This window comes from Mizuhopecten yessoensis, unplaced genomic scaffold, assembly GCF_002113885.1.
Source record: "Mizuhopecten yessoensis strain PY_sf001 unplaced genomic scaffold, ASM211388v2 scaffold8449, whole genome shotgun sequence".
Classification (NCBI taxonomy): Eukaryota; Metazoa; Mollusca; class Bivalvia; order Pectinida; family Pectinidae; genus Mizuhopecten; species Mizuhopecten yessoensis.
In genome coordinates this window covers 822890-837324 of record NW_018407553.1, presented here as the reverse complement: position 1 = coordinate 837324, position 14435 = coordinate 822890, and the positions used below count along the sequence as shown (strand labels likewise).

Sequence of the window (14435 nt, the reverse complement as noted above, 5' to 3'; positions counted from 1 at the left end):
TGCCTCAGTATGTGTGCACCACACGTCTGTGAATATGTTCCAAACCTCAGTATGTATGTCCCACACATGTGTGAATATGTTCCATACCTCAGAATGTATGTACCACACATGTGTGAATATTGTACATACCTCAGTATGGATGGACCACAAAAGTGTGAATATTGTCCATACCTCAGTATTTATGAACCACACGTCTGTGAATATGTTCCATATCTCAGTATGTATGTACCACACATGTGTGACTATTGTCCATACCTCAGAATGTATGTACCACACAAGTGTTAATATTGTCCATACCTCAGTATGTATGTGCCACACATGTGTGAATATGGTCCAAACCTCAGAATGTATGTACCACACGTGCGTGAATATGTTCCATACCTCAGTATGTATGTACCACCCATGTGTGAATATTGTCCATACCCCAGAATGTATGTACCACACGTCTGTGCATATGTTCCTAACCTCAGTATGTATGTACCCCACATGTGTGAATATTGTCCATACCTCAGAATGTATGTAACACACGTGTGTGAATATTGTCGATACTTCAGTATGTATGGACCACACATGTGTGAAAATTGTCCATACCTCAGTATGTATGTACCACGCATGTGTGAATATTGTCCATACCTCAGTACGTATGGACCACACAAGTGTGAATATTGTCCATCCCTCAGTATGTATGTGCCACACATGTGTGAATATGGTCCAAACCTCAGAATGTATGTACCACACGTGTGTGAATATGTTCCTAACCTCAGTATGTATGTACCACACATGTGTATTGTCCATACCTCAGTATGTATGGACCACACACGTGTGAATATTGCCCATACCTCAGTATGTGTGCACCACACGTCTGTGAATATGTTCCAAACCTCAGTATGTATGTCCCACACATGTGTGAATATGTTCCATACCTCAGAATGTATGTACCACACAAGTGTTAATATTGTCCATACCTCAGTATGTATGTGCCCCACATGTGTGAATATGTTCCAAACCTCAGAATGTATGTATCACACGTGTGTGAATATGTTCCATACCTCAGTGTGTATGTACCACACATGTGTGAATATGTTCCATACCTCAGAATGTATGTACCACACAAGTGTGAATATTGTCAATACCTCAGTATGTATGTACCACACATGTGTATTGTCCATACCTCAGTATGTATGGACCACACAAGTGTTAATATTGTCCATACCTCAGTATGTATGGACCACACAAGTGTTAATATTGTCCATACCTCAGTATGTATGGACCACAAAAGTGTGAATATTGTCCATACCTCAGAATGTATGTAACACACGTGTGTGAATATTGTCGATACTTCAGTATGTATGGACCACACATGTGTGAAAATTGTCCATACCTCAGTATGTATGTACCACGCATGTGTGAATATTGTCCATACCGCAGTATGTATGGACCACACAAGTGTGAATATTGTCCATACCTCAGTATTTATGAACCACACGTCTGTGAATATGTTCCATACCTCAGTATGTATGTACCACACAAGTGTGAATATTGTCCATACCTCAGTATGTATGGACCACACAAGTGGGAATATTGTCCATACCTCAGTATGTATGGACCACACAAGTGTGAACATTGCCCATACCTCAGTATGTGGGTACCACACGTCTGTGAATATGTTCCTAACCTCAGTATGTATGTACTACACATGTGTGAATATTGTCCATGCCTCAGTATGTATGTACCACAAATGTGTGAATATTGTCCATACCGCAGTATGTATGGACCACACAAGTGTGAACATTGCCCATACCTCAGTATGTATGTATCACACATGTGTGAAGTTGTATGTACCACACATGTGTGAATATTGTCCATACCTCAGTATGTATGTATCACACATGTGTGAAGTTATGGAACTCCTCTACCACACAGTCATATTTGTATCAGTATGCACAACACTTCAGCACTTACATGCATATATACAATACCAGTATACAAAACTTAAGTATTTGAAACAGAACTCTTTGACACATGTATATATATAGAACATGTGGATAGACTTGTATATTTGTGTCGGTCTACGTCCTTAAATGACCTTAGCTTTTAATATGACGTTAAACAAAATGCAACCAAAACTAAAATTGTGTCAGTCTCTATCCACAGTTGTCTTTCTTGTTCCGTTTATCCAGGGGTTACGCTCAGCGAAAGTAAGCGTAACCCGTGGATAACCTTAAGTTTATTAGCCATATTGTTGTGTCTACCAAACTTGTTATTTGGTATAAACCGTATGTAGGAACCTATTTACCACCCATATACACTTGTGTATGTTCATGTGCCACTTGTGTGAGTAAGAAAATGTACACAAAAACGTGTTCATTGCATATTGACCACATGTGTATATCACACGTGTGTAAATGGGTAACATTTATATAGACGAACTACATACTTGTCAACATATATTTATATGTGTCTGCATCAGACGTGAGATCTCATGCCCACTGCTTTTGATATTGTTTTTTCTATGATTAAGGACGGTTGAGCTACATCCTAGCGATGATATGAAGTGCTGTATGTTTATAACCAATGAATTCTCGCATGTGACAGTGCTTACACGCCAAATCTATTTCTTTACAACGATATAAATAGTTTGTTTGAAGAATTAAACATTCCGACCCAAAACAGTCTTGTGTTTTTAATACTATACATTAATTCAGGATGAAAATTAAATATGACTACATATCGGAAACTCTAGACCAATACTATTACTTATACCTATGTAATAGACAAAAGACGACCACGTCAGCGATGACATTAGGCTTAACACAGGTCAGCATCAGATGTTTGCAGATTGGACAACAGAATATACAGGAGCCTAAAACAAATACGCACGCATTTCTTGGTTCCACCTCTTTATTAGACAAGAACATACATTTAGATACACGTGACGAAGCCTTTAGATGTAACCAACATGCTTTTGTATTAAATGAGGAAAAACATAACTAGGAATTCGACAATGTTGACAAAACAAATCAACCTTTTCCTCGCCCCGTAGATAGCCACGTGCCCTTCGATATTCCACCATATTACCATACATTTCTCAAGCAACGTTAAGCGAAAGTTACTGCCAAGTCGTAGTGCCTGGTATAACATGAATCCTTTTCTGTAGTTGTTGAAGGACGAATCACAGATTAAACTTTCTTCTGCTAGCAGTATACACTGTACTGGGTTTGCGATGTGAGAGGATTATTAAGAGATGAATCGAAACAACTTCACTCTTCAACTTTTCATTTTATTCCCGGAACAGGAAGTCAAACAACAAAACAGAAACAAGATACGGAGACGTAATACAATAATACACAAAAACGGTTCATTTCAGATATTCTATTGATGGTTATATTATAATAATTATATACCATGTATATAACATCCCCCCAGCAAAACAAAAATTGACCCGTTATTCTTTTCAAACAACCATCAATTGAATATATATTCTAATGCTATACTGGCATCTTTTTTTTTTTTACTAATTTGAAATAGGCAAAAATAAACTGATTATACAATTTACATACGGTTTCGTGTACACAACTACTTGTAACAGTTATACATGAAGTGTACCAAAAAAAGTGTTTTAGAAATCAAGATGATTGAATAATTATCAAAAATGAACAAGCTTACAGCACTGACAGCTAATTTCACATTGCTAGTAACACAACAATGAAGTAACAGGATATGGTAAAGTTATGTTCTGGCCAAAATATTGATGTAATAAAATGTTAATGGTTGATCAAGGTAACTATAGGCTTCATTGGGGAACAACGTCCATCAAAAATGAATAAGTATCCTCTAGAATGTCACGATCTAAGATTCACAAATCATTATGCTAATAATAGTGCTCAATTTGATAAATGTCTACTTATACACAAGCTCCTGAGGAAGATCACTTCTTTTTCCTGTTAAAAATGCTAGCATGTCCTTGCTGTCAATAGAAACACATGCTTCAGGGACTGATGTCGGTACTGACCTAGCAGCTTTCAAACGTGGTCCCGGAGACGGCACTGTCCGTGTTCTCACTCAAAACAAAGCTCCAAATCGTAAGTTTTCAAAATGTGCAACACTTTATCCGGAATCATAGTGGTGAGTTGATCAATTTACAAATAAGTCACATCAGTCATCACTGATCCAAACATGCAACACGGGACAGAAAGTAATTCGAGAAACCAAACGTGGCAAATGTCTGCCCGACATCTGACGCACGTTAATTAAAACAAAAATGCAACTCAACCGGCAAGTGCCGGGGCCAAAACAACACTCTAAGTTATAAGAGCGAAGCTCTTTACCGGTAACATGTGCGTGTAAATAGATGTGATCCAAACTTCCATCACTAAATCGTACAGCTACAGCCTAGAAACTTTTCGTACTTCCGGTGACCTGTTCCGGTTCATGGAGCCCGTAAATATGCCTAATCGAATAAAAAAGCGACATGTAACGTAGCAGGAAAATTATGTATTCGAACCAACGAATTAAAAAAAAAATATTGACCATATTCAATACACTGGGCGTGTTTATTTCCTCGATTTCTTTCCTTTTGTAACGAAAAGATAAATCATCGGCATGGTCATTAAAAAGCTTACATGAATGTCACAAGCTAATGGCGTCGAAGAGTGCGTAAGAATGTGATTAGATGACAAACTGTATTACCGTCGATTAAATTAGCTTAGATTTTGGAAAGAAATACATAATTTGATACTGACAACTTTCTAAACATACACATTTTCCATCTAAATATTGATAATCGATCGTAACACACGAGGGTCATTCCCACTAGGACGGAAATACCCGAGTATGTACGAAGCAGGGTCAATGACGAGGTCGCTTGGTTCATTGACGAGGTCAAAGTTCACGGGTCGTCTGCTATTGTCACCGACAGCTTTCCAAGGGAAAACGTAAGGTGTTTCAAAGGGTCAAATTTCGGAATTTTCAGTATTACTACTCTTGTTTTTTTCTGCATTTATTGTAGAACGTCAACTGTATATTCAGTTCTTATTAATTCTTCTATTTGGGGATCGTTTCTGTTGATATTTAATTTGATCCAAATTTGTGATATTACCTTACAGTAGATTTTACAACTAAAACTGTTGAATTTCAATGCTAGATCTGCTTGTACAAAATATTCATTATTGAATCTAGTTTCATCTAATGCAACCAAATTAACAATCACTTAAAAAGACAAACATTATCTGTACAGTTTTGTACAGTAAAATATCTTTATTGATACTTAGATAAATATAAACTTTAAACGCTTGACAATTTTTACTTCCGTTCAACTGTGTAAATCATTACAGCATTTTGATTAGACATTGAAGTGGACACATTAGTTTGCTCTGCTTTATGAATATCAGTAAAGAAGAGAATTAAAAACATTATATTTTCACCACTTTTATTTTTGTTAACAGATTGCATAATATGCGACTGTCAGCAACCATTTCTAATCAAAATCAAAACTATTCTGCATATGATGTACCTGGTGATTATTTTTATTCAACCACATTTAACACCAATATTGACTCAAGAACAACAAGTCCATCATGAAACTGACATCAATGCCATCAACACAATCATCACTGAAACTTCACTTGCAAAGAAATGGTTTTAGCTGATATGCCAATCTACCTATAGGTATCTACAAAAAAAATTATGACAACAGCGACGATGAGGAGGAGGAATCTCCTGCTGTAGATACCTGGAATTTTAACGTAAATAATCAGTACAAACATTAAGTTTCATCATTTCACATGGATTATCTGAATTATTAAAAGGAAAATCTAAAATCTCCATTTTCTACTTATAGTGGTGGGAGACGTGACAGTCTCTAACCTGCTGTGTCTAACATGCTAAATATATTTAAATCAAAAACAGATACATCCTTCATGGATTGGCATATCAGCTCAAACCATTTGTTTAAACATTCTGCCTACAACACACGATATCATTTTTATTCTATGTTTTTTTTTCAAATGGTAGAATCTATTTGTTTCTTTTGGATAAAAATAATAATACATATTATTATGAACATACACGAGTAGAGGGAGGGGGTATATACTGGTAGTCTTGGATAAAACAAGAACCAAATAATGATTCTATTAATATCAATGTGGTCTAGTAGTACTGTAGTACAATCAGTCAACTTCAAACTAATATGTGATGCGTCATATTGGTGTAGTGTGACTGTGGATCATTCTAAAACAGAGCACACATAAGTACAAGGATGAATGATTTTGCCCAGCAACAGATTCAAGTATATAATAAAAAAAACAATTATAGGTACATTTTGTATGTATTAAAATGGGTATTAAATGTTATGATTCCAAAATTATACTATACTATTGATATGTACGAGCTTCGCTCTCTCCAGGCCATGCCTGAGTCATATTATCACTCTACATTATGTCCAATTTGGATTCTCCACCATATACTGGGTTTGCGATGTGAGAGGATTATTAAGAGATGAATCGAAACAACTTCACTCTTCAACTTTTCATTTTATTCCCGGAACAGGAAGTCAAACAATAAAACATAGAAACAAGATACGGAGACGGAATACAATAATACACCAACACGGTTGATTCCAGATATTCTATTGATGGTTATGATATAATATATACCATGTATATAAAAACACGGTTGAAATTCGCCTACGTATCAGTATTTATTACCGGAGAGAGAAAACCGCATGTCTTGGTTAAGTGGTCTTCGTGATATGTCTGATGACAGCATATTGTGTCGATCAAGCTGTTACTGAAAGTAGTACCTCGACAGTTCTGTGCTAATAGGCAGTTTGTAAACATGTCCTGAATTAAGAGTGTTTAAGGGATTGTTGATGTGTCGTTGTGCGCCATATAAATACGAAAAACGCATGTATTATAAATGGCACTGTTTGTTATCAATTTTAACTCGTGTTTCACAATGTGAACATTGTTTTCCTTGGTCTAATCAGGTTTTCATTTCTCCATCACTGATAAGTATCCAGCAGTATAAAAGAAAATAACAATATATGATCAAATGTGATTTTACCGACCCTCCGCTGTATGTAGTAAGAACGCCTGTGGAGGACGTAATCCCTGGAATTTCAGTGGTGATACTTCGGGAAGAGAGCAGACCTTCTGATGTATCCGAGTACATCTCATAGGAGACGATTAAAATCTTAGATGGTCAATTAAAATACAAAGACTGAATAGTGATAGCAATCCCACATGGAGTCAGAAAACATTATGATATAAACAAACAGATAGCCGCATTGCCCTTCGATGTTCACATAAAAGTTTCCAGGGTATACTATACATGTTATACAAAATCCGCGATAGACTAAATACCCGTGTATAACATTCACCGCCTTCCTGTTTATATGTAACTTGCATTGTAATCGCTTTAAAGCCATGCATATTTGCTGACATTTATATGAATTTATATAGATTGCAAACAGCAACCGAACTCATAGAGTATATACTAAATTGTAAGTCTTGAGAAGTAAAGGTAAACAGAATCGCTGCATGGATACTTTGTATATACCTAAGTTATCGCCACAAATCTACCATTTTAACACGCCCACGAGGCGTTTACAATACGATCGACATCTACCGAAGAGGCCATTGACGTCCGCATATGATGTGGCTTAGTAAATCATTTCTGAAAAGAAACTTTTTGTAGAAAAGATAATTGAGACGAAATAAATAACAACAATGAATAATGTACTGAAAATAAAGATAACGGAGTCAGACTGGAATTCGAACCCCGGACCGCCGATCACAATGTTGTCGCGCTAACCAACTGAGCTACCGGATCAGTGCTAGGTCTCTGGCCCAGTCCTTCTACAGCTACATCACAAAAGAAACTAAAGGGAGGCTACTATGTGTATGAAAAAGATAGAGGGAATTTCTATAGTGATTCTTAAAATCTTGATGCCGTCTTCATAAAAAAGACAATGAAACGCAGCACCTGCGATCTCGAGTCTGTACTGACAGTAGCACATAATCAGTAAGGAAGAAATATGTATCGTTTTAACAAGCTGTGACATAACAAGCAGCCCATTTTGTTACAAAGCTTTATAACAGTAAATGTGAACGTGATACCAACCTACAAAGTGATTAAAGGCAAAGCCGGCTTCCTTATTTTAGAGAGATCTGTATGTTCTAAAGTCACATGGGGCTTTACTATCTTTTCTACGATGAAATATACATTTTACTATAGTTTTCCTTGCCTCCAATTTGTAAAACAGTACCACAATTTCACAGATTTCTGATATTGTAAATACTTTCTACCGTTTTGACAGCAGAGTATATACATACCAACGTAGTCGACTCACATAATCATTTCTATGATATTTATAAGCAGTGGCTTCTGGTTTGGTTTGGCTTAGAGTTGAAATACTCTTCATATAGACGTGAAGAATATATTGGATGCTTTCAAAATCAGGTTATTTTGTTTCCAAATATGTTTTTTTGTGAACTATGAATTATTGATAATGGAAGCTAGAATTTGCTTCTGTGCCCTAACAAACTGCCAAACTAACCGTGAGATACAAAATATGTATCAATCTCACAATGATGTTTTAAAGATAGCTTTAAATCAAGATGCCTTCCTTTTATTATTTCTGAAGTACAGTTGCTTATTTTTAATATGGGACGTCCGTTTAACGAATGTATTACGTCTTTCAAATACTGTTAAGCTGAAATGCACAATATTGCACGGTTCAAAAACGAATATCTTCTGGATAAAGGATATTCCCGTCATATCCCATAATATATTCTGGCATTTTCAGAGGATGACTGTACACCGCCATCAGTCCACCCTCCCCAACAACGCACACGCCCTCATCACACACACCAAAAAAGAGAGAAAAGAACCTCTGTAGTCTTCTGTTCTATTAAAGCTCTTTGGACTGGGAACGATCCCCAAAATATATCGTTGCATGATAAAAATCAAACTCTTTTCCTATACATGTTTTTGGATGTAAGCTGAACAGCTGATTTTAGCACTATACAATTTCACATATGATGAATTCCGTGTAGCTACAGGGTAAGTCCCTCAGCTTCCCAAGGCTGTGATCATACGTCAGACAGTCATCGTTGTCAGTGTCAATAACCTCCGCCCTACTATGTAGCCACGTCATCAGCTCCCCGTTAGGCAATTTCCATGTGCCTTCAACATCCACATCCGTTCCCGCCAAAAAGTATCTTCCGGTTTCTGTAATAGTATAACAGTCATATAATTCTTCTCAATGACGACACCAGTGACTTTATATGTCGGTATATATATGATATTGATCTTACAGGTGGCGTCCTTAGAGAAGATGCATCATTAGTATTTGTGTCACAACTACATAATATACAATTTTATGTTTGCAATTTTCGGTCGAATTTCAATCGAGATGAACTATTGCTTCCTATTTAGAATAAATAAGATAAAATAAAAGTGTAATGTGCCGTTTAAGAAATTCTACTTTAGCGTACACATATGTGCAGCTTGATTTCGTAACTTGAACTTTGTGCTTCCGGTTCGCTTTCCAACAACAAGGGGAATAACTCTGTTTAATAATAAATGTAATAAATCTGTTTCTAAACAAAACAAGCAACATGAATAGAACTTTCGATTAGTCGACTTGGATTCAACAAAGTTATTTATTTATTCTATAGTTACGTACGAATAATTGCTATGATTGCGTCGTATTTTTCCACACTGGTCATCCAGACGAGGCGAGCGCCCTCTGTCTGACAGTACTGGTCACCGTCGGCAGGGGTCATTGTTTGGCTGGTTACCAGCATGATGCAATAGGCTCCGCCCACAATTTGGAAGTTTGATGGACACACTGAAAATATGCAGCATTTGGTTGTTTCTATGCATAAATATCGTTACTCCAAACTACTAGAATACGTTTTTTTTACATAAACCTAGACCATTGATTCGACAATAAGGTAGTCCATTCAGAGGAAAACGTGGGAGTTAAACATTGGTTTCGTCAACATCAACATCTTAACTGAAAATCTAGACTTTTAAAGACTACAACATCAGATAAAAACGTTTTCGTTTCGCTCCTGTCATATATCACCATATCGCCCTAAGTGGTACTGTGTTTTGAGAGTTAACAAAGACTAACTGTTTTTCATTTGATTTTGAAGACCGTTTGACAAAAGATCATCAAAAAACTTCAAAGTAGCATGCTTCTTGGCCGCTCTAGTGGGGTTTCGCACACATGCCTTTGGCGCTCGTACACAGGCATTTGACGCTCGTACACAGGCCTTTGGCGCTCGTACACAGGCCTTAGGCGTTCGTACACAGGCTTTTGGCGCTCGTTCATAGGCCTTTGGCGCTCGCACACAGGCTTTTGGCGCTCGTACACAGGCTTTAGGCGCTCGTACACAGGCTTTTGGCCCGTCGATCTTGCACTTTTGGCGCGAAGGGCAAACACAGATATCACAATAACATGTGGAGTCAACCCCTTTCAAAATTCCTGAATCCGCCCCTTTATGATTAAATCTAGACTTCATACAAAACTCCACCGATGGTTTGCAGTTTCATTTCACTGTTACACTGACACAATACTGCCTTCAACCATTCAATTATGTTTTAGTTGTGATATTTTGCAATTTAAAGTCGCATAGTATGTACGTTATATTGATTTCTTTGATATTTGTCTTGTCCCTGATTCACAGAAAAGGAAAGTATATCACGAATAACTGATCTACCTGTTAACCGCCAGAAATTCATGAATTTATTAACTACAAACTATTCAAAATTTTAAGTTATAACTACTATATCGCCTCCCACGAAAGACCAAGCAATCGGCATGCCTTTAACTGGAAATAACGGAAGTCAAATGTTAACGGTGAGAAAGGTGAACGGATTGAAGCGAAAATAAGGAAATTGGCAAAACTCGATCGAGGATAGCTAGTAGAGATGTTTTGGAGAGGTGGAAAAAGGAAATTGTATCTCTGCATGTGAGTTGGGACACCAAAAAGGTCCAGGTAATATAACAAATACCCCACATACAATTCATGTAAGGTGAGATGGGAAAAGACATTTGTCGATACTTACGTGTGACTGTAAAGTCCAAACTTGTCCAAGTGGTATCAGCCTTACATGTTATATTCGGATTTCCGGATATGATAGGTGAATAGGAAGAGTTGGCAACGGACTCGTAACTAATGGTGATTCCTATTGGCCGTAAACCGGACGTAGTTGATGACGTAATTTCCGGCGGATCTGAACATTCTTAAAACGAAAACAATCTTACTCATAACCTTACTGATACAGAAGTTTGGATGTAAATGTACGTCGATATAGCCAAACAAATCCGACAATATTCAACATAGTAACAACTGCCAAAAATAACGAGTAATTATACATGTTGGATTAAAAATAAAAATCCAAACTAGAGGTACATGTATTTCCAAACTATACTGAAATAACAAAAAAAATACTCCATCAAGAAATAAATAACTCAAAGCAAGAATGATAATGAAAACAGCCAATCTGATCAAGCAAAAAAGATAATATTTAAAATGCTGAATAAGTAAGTGTGCATCATGTTAACAATCGCCTTCTAGCAGTTCAAAATTTACCCAGTGATTGTGAACGGGTTTGTATGGACAATTATACTTCACGAATACCCACTTGAGAACGTAAAAATTCCACAATACCACAATAATCTTGACGTAAACAGTCGGACCACGACATTCATTGCTGATGTATTTACCACTCTATGACATAACCACTATATAACCCTACCAAGGTCACATGACATCGACTGTCATGACCAACGTGTTGACATTATTATGACGTCATAATTGTAGTGTTTGTTACCACTGACCCAACCTTGAAAATTGCTCTTCTTTACATTAAACACGCATACACAAAGTCGATGCTTAATTTTGATGAAGAAATTAAATTTTTCATGAAATCTAAATATTAAAAAATAAAATATAAAAATATAAATGTTTGACAGCTTTCAGTTGGCATTTATAGGCAATATGAATGCCCTTCATGTAATTAATCACGTTCCAGTCGGCATTTATATATGGACTATAAGTGCCAATTGAAAGCAGTTCAAAGCTTAAAAGAATGCCTGTTAATTAACTAACATTTGATAGCAGTAATGCAAGGCAATAGTAAATATTAGTCAATACTTAAACATTTGACTGATATGAGTTACTATTTGTTAATCTGGTAGCAGTGCAATATTTATATAGGGTAGTTTTTTCTTGTTTAATGAAAGAATAGGGATTTTCCAAGGACAGTCAGTTGCAATTACAATTATGACGTCATAACAATCATGACGTCAACAAGCATTAACCTTCATACATATGTATCTGATAGGAATATCATCCACGTTAAGTAACGTTTATTACGTGTACTGGCAAAACCATACAGTATTAATGAACACCAACTGGATGTAGTATTATCACGCAGAAAATGTTAATACATCATTGTATGTTACCGTAAATAACCTGTTAAAACTCAGTTTCTTTCTCATACCGTACTTACCAGTATTAATACATACAATACTGCCCGAGGACAGTTCAGTACATCTTTGTCCGACCGCACAAGGCTTTTCTGAACAGTTACCAACGATACTCTGAAAAGGAGAAGATATAATATGATGATTTCGACTCTATCTTATACATATCTATCGAGAAACAAAAAGTGATACTTACTAATATCAACAAGATGTTACAATATTGTTCTCCTTGTTCCATACATTTTCATATTGATTTATAAACATTATCTAGTACGACATTCCCTCGACTGGAATAAGGTACAGCTCTGTGGTCAACTATCGCCAAACTAAAACACGTTTTCCTACTTCTATATGTTTCCTGTGTAGGAGTACTGGTATCACAGGATGTTATATAGTAAAGGCAAAGACGAAAGCACCGAACAGGGGAAAACTGTAAGCGATATGAAGATTGATTGCATCTGGTAAAAGAAGACTAGAGGTTGAGGGGTTTTAAATTCATTAACTAGTTCGTCGGCCATGTCACCAGTAGATAATTATATAACCTGTCATGTCACCAGTAGGATAATTATATAACCTGTCATTCCACAAGAAACATTAATATCGTAACAAATATTGAACCCGGACTTTTCGTACACGTCTACTTGAAATATGACCTCAATTTAAGCAAGACTCGCGAGAAATTCCCGCCTGAAACTTGTTTCTGCTTAAGTGCACAAATAAATCGAATGTACATGTTCGACACAAAGTCATGTGCTTAGGCAATATCAACAGAATCATGGGGATATCCTCTGGTTGTAAAATCTACTTTCCATTGATTAACAATATAGCCTTTTCTAATAGATGTCAGAAACGAAACTGGACAAAACTCCTTTGAAAATATGATGGGATTGACGCTGCTGTAAGACCCAATCTAACAACATAAAAGAATTACCAGCCCAGGAAGTTTGATCCGAGGCAACAGAAACCGATGACTAGAAAAGAGTCCACCATGATGATATTGTCTTCAACCTTCTGAAACTACAAAATCTTGAAAGAACAAGAGGCCCAATGGGCCTGAATCGCTCACCTGGTATTAATCTCACACTTGTAATCTTAAAAGTGAACTAATATACAGCTACAGGCAAAATATCTGTGTTCGATTCATATGAATCTATTAAAATGAATTTAACATATGGAGCCTGTGACCTTGAAAGGCGAAAAGGACATTAAGTTGAACAGGCCTCTTGGTAATTCAGAAGAAGTTGTTTAAAGGTTTTAAACATATTTGACCCCTGTGACCTTGAGAATGGGTGAAGGTCATTTGTTTAAGCAAACTTGGTAGCCCATCATCCCAACATGTTACTGGCCAAATATCATCATCCAAGGCCTTTTGGTTATTGAAAAGAAGTTGTTTAAAGGTTTTAAACATATTTGACCCCTGTGACCTTGAAAATAGATAACGGTCATAAATTTGAACAAACTTAGTAGCCCTTCATCCCAGCATGTTACTGACCAAATATCATTAGCCTATGCCTCTTGGATATTAAGAAGAAGTTGTTTAAATGTTTTAAACATATTTGACCCCTGTGACCTTGAAAATGGGCGAAGGTCGTTTGTTTGAACAAACTTGGTAGCCCTTCATCCCAAAATGCTATTGAAAAAATATCATCACCCTAGGCCTTTTGATAATTGAGAAAAAGTTGTTTAAATATTTTTGATATGTTTGACCCCTGTGACTTTGAAAATGGGTGAATGTTATTTGTTTGAATACACTTGGTAGCCCTTCATCTCAGCGTGATGCTGGTCAATATCATTATTCTAGGCCTCTTGGGTATTCAGGAGAAGTTGTTTAAAGGCTTTAAACATATTTGACCCCTGTGACCTTGAAAACAGATGATGGTCATTTATTTAAACAAACTTGGTAGCCCTTCATCCCAGCATGTTACTTGCAAAA

General features: G+C 36.6%; 1 protein-coding gene across 2 annotated transcripts in view; it reads right to left on the bottom strand.

Annotated features, from left to right (window-relative positions):
• Nucleotides 1-6514: 6514 nt before the first annotated feature.
• The window catches only part of LOC110456000, a 40605-nt gene continuing 32684 nt past the window's right edge, over nt 6515-14435 (bottom strand). For both annotated transcript variants that reach the window (XM_021506509.1, XM_021506508.1), the window contains exons 3-6: nt 12529-12619; nt 11080-11256; nt 9689-9853; nt 6515-9231 (exon numbers count right to left, since the gene is read on the bottom strand). In XM_021506509.1, the coding sequence (XP_021362184.1) occupies nt 9023-9231; nt 9689-9853; nt 11080-11256; nt 12529-12619 (642 nt within the window). In that variant the 3' untranslated portion in view covers nt 6515-9022. The remainder of the gene's footprint in view (nt 9232-9688; nt 9854-11079; nt 11257-12528; nt 12620-14435) is intronic.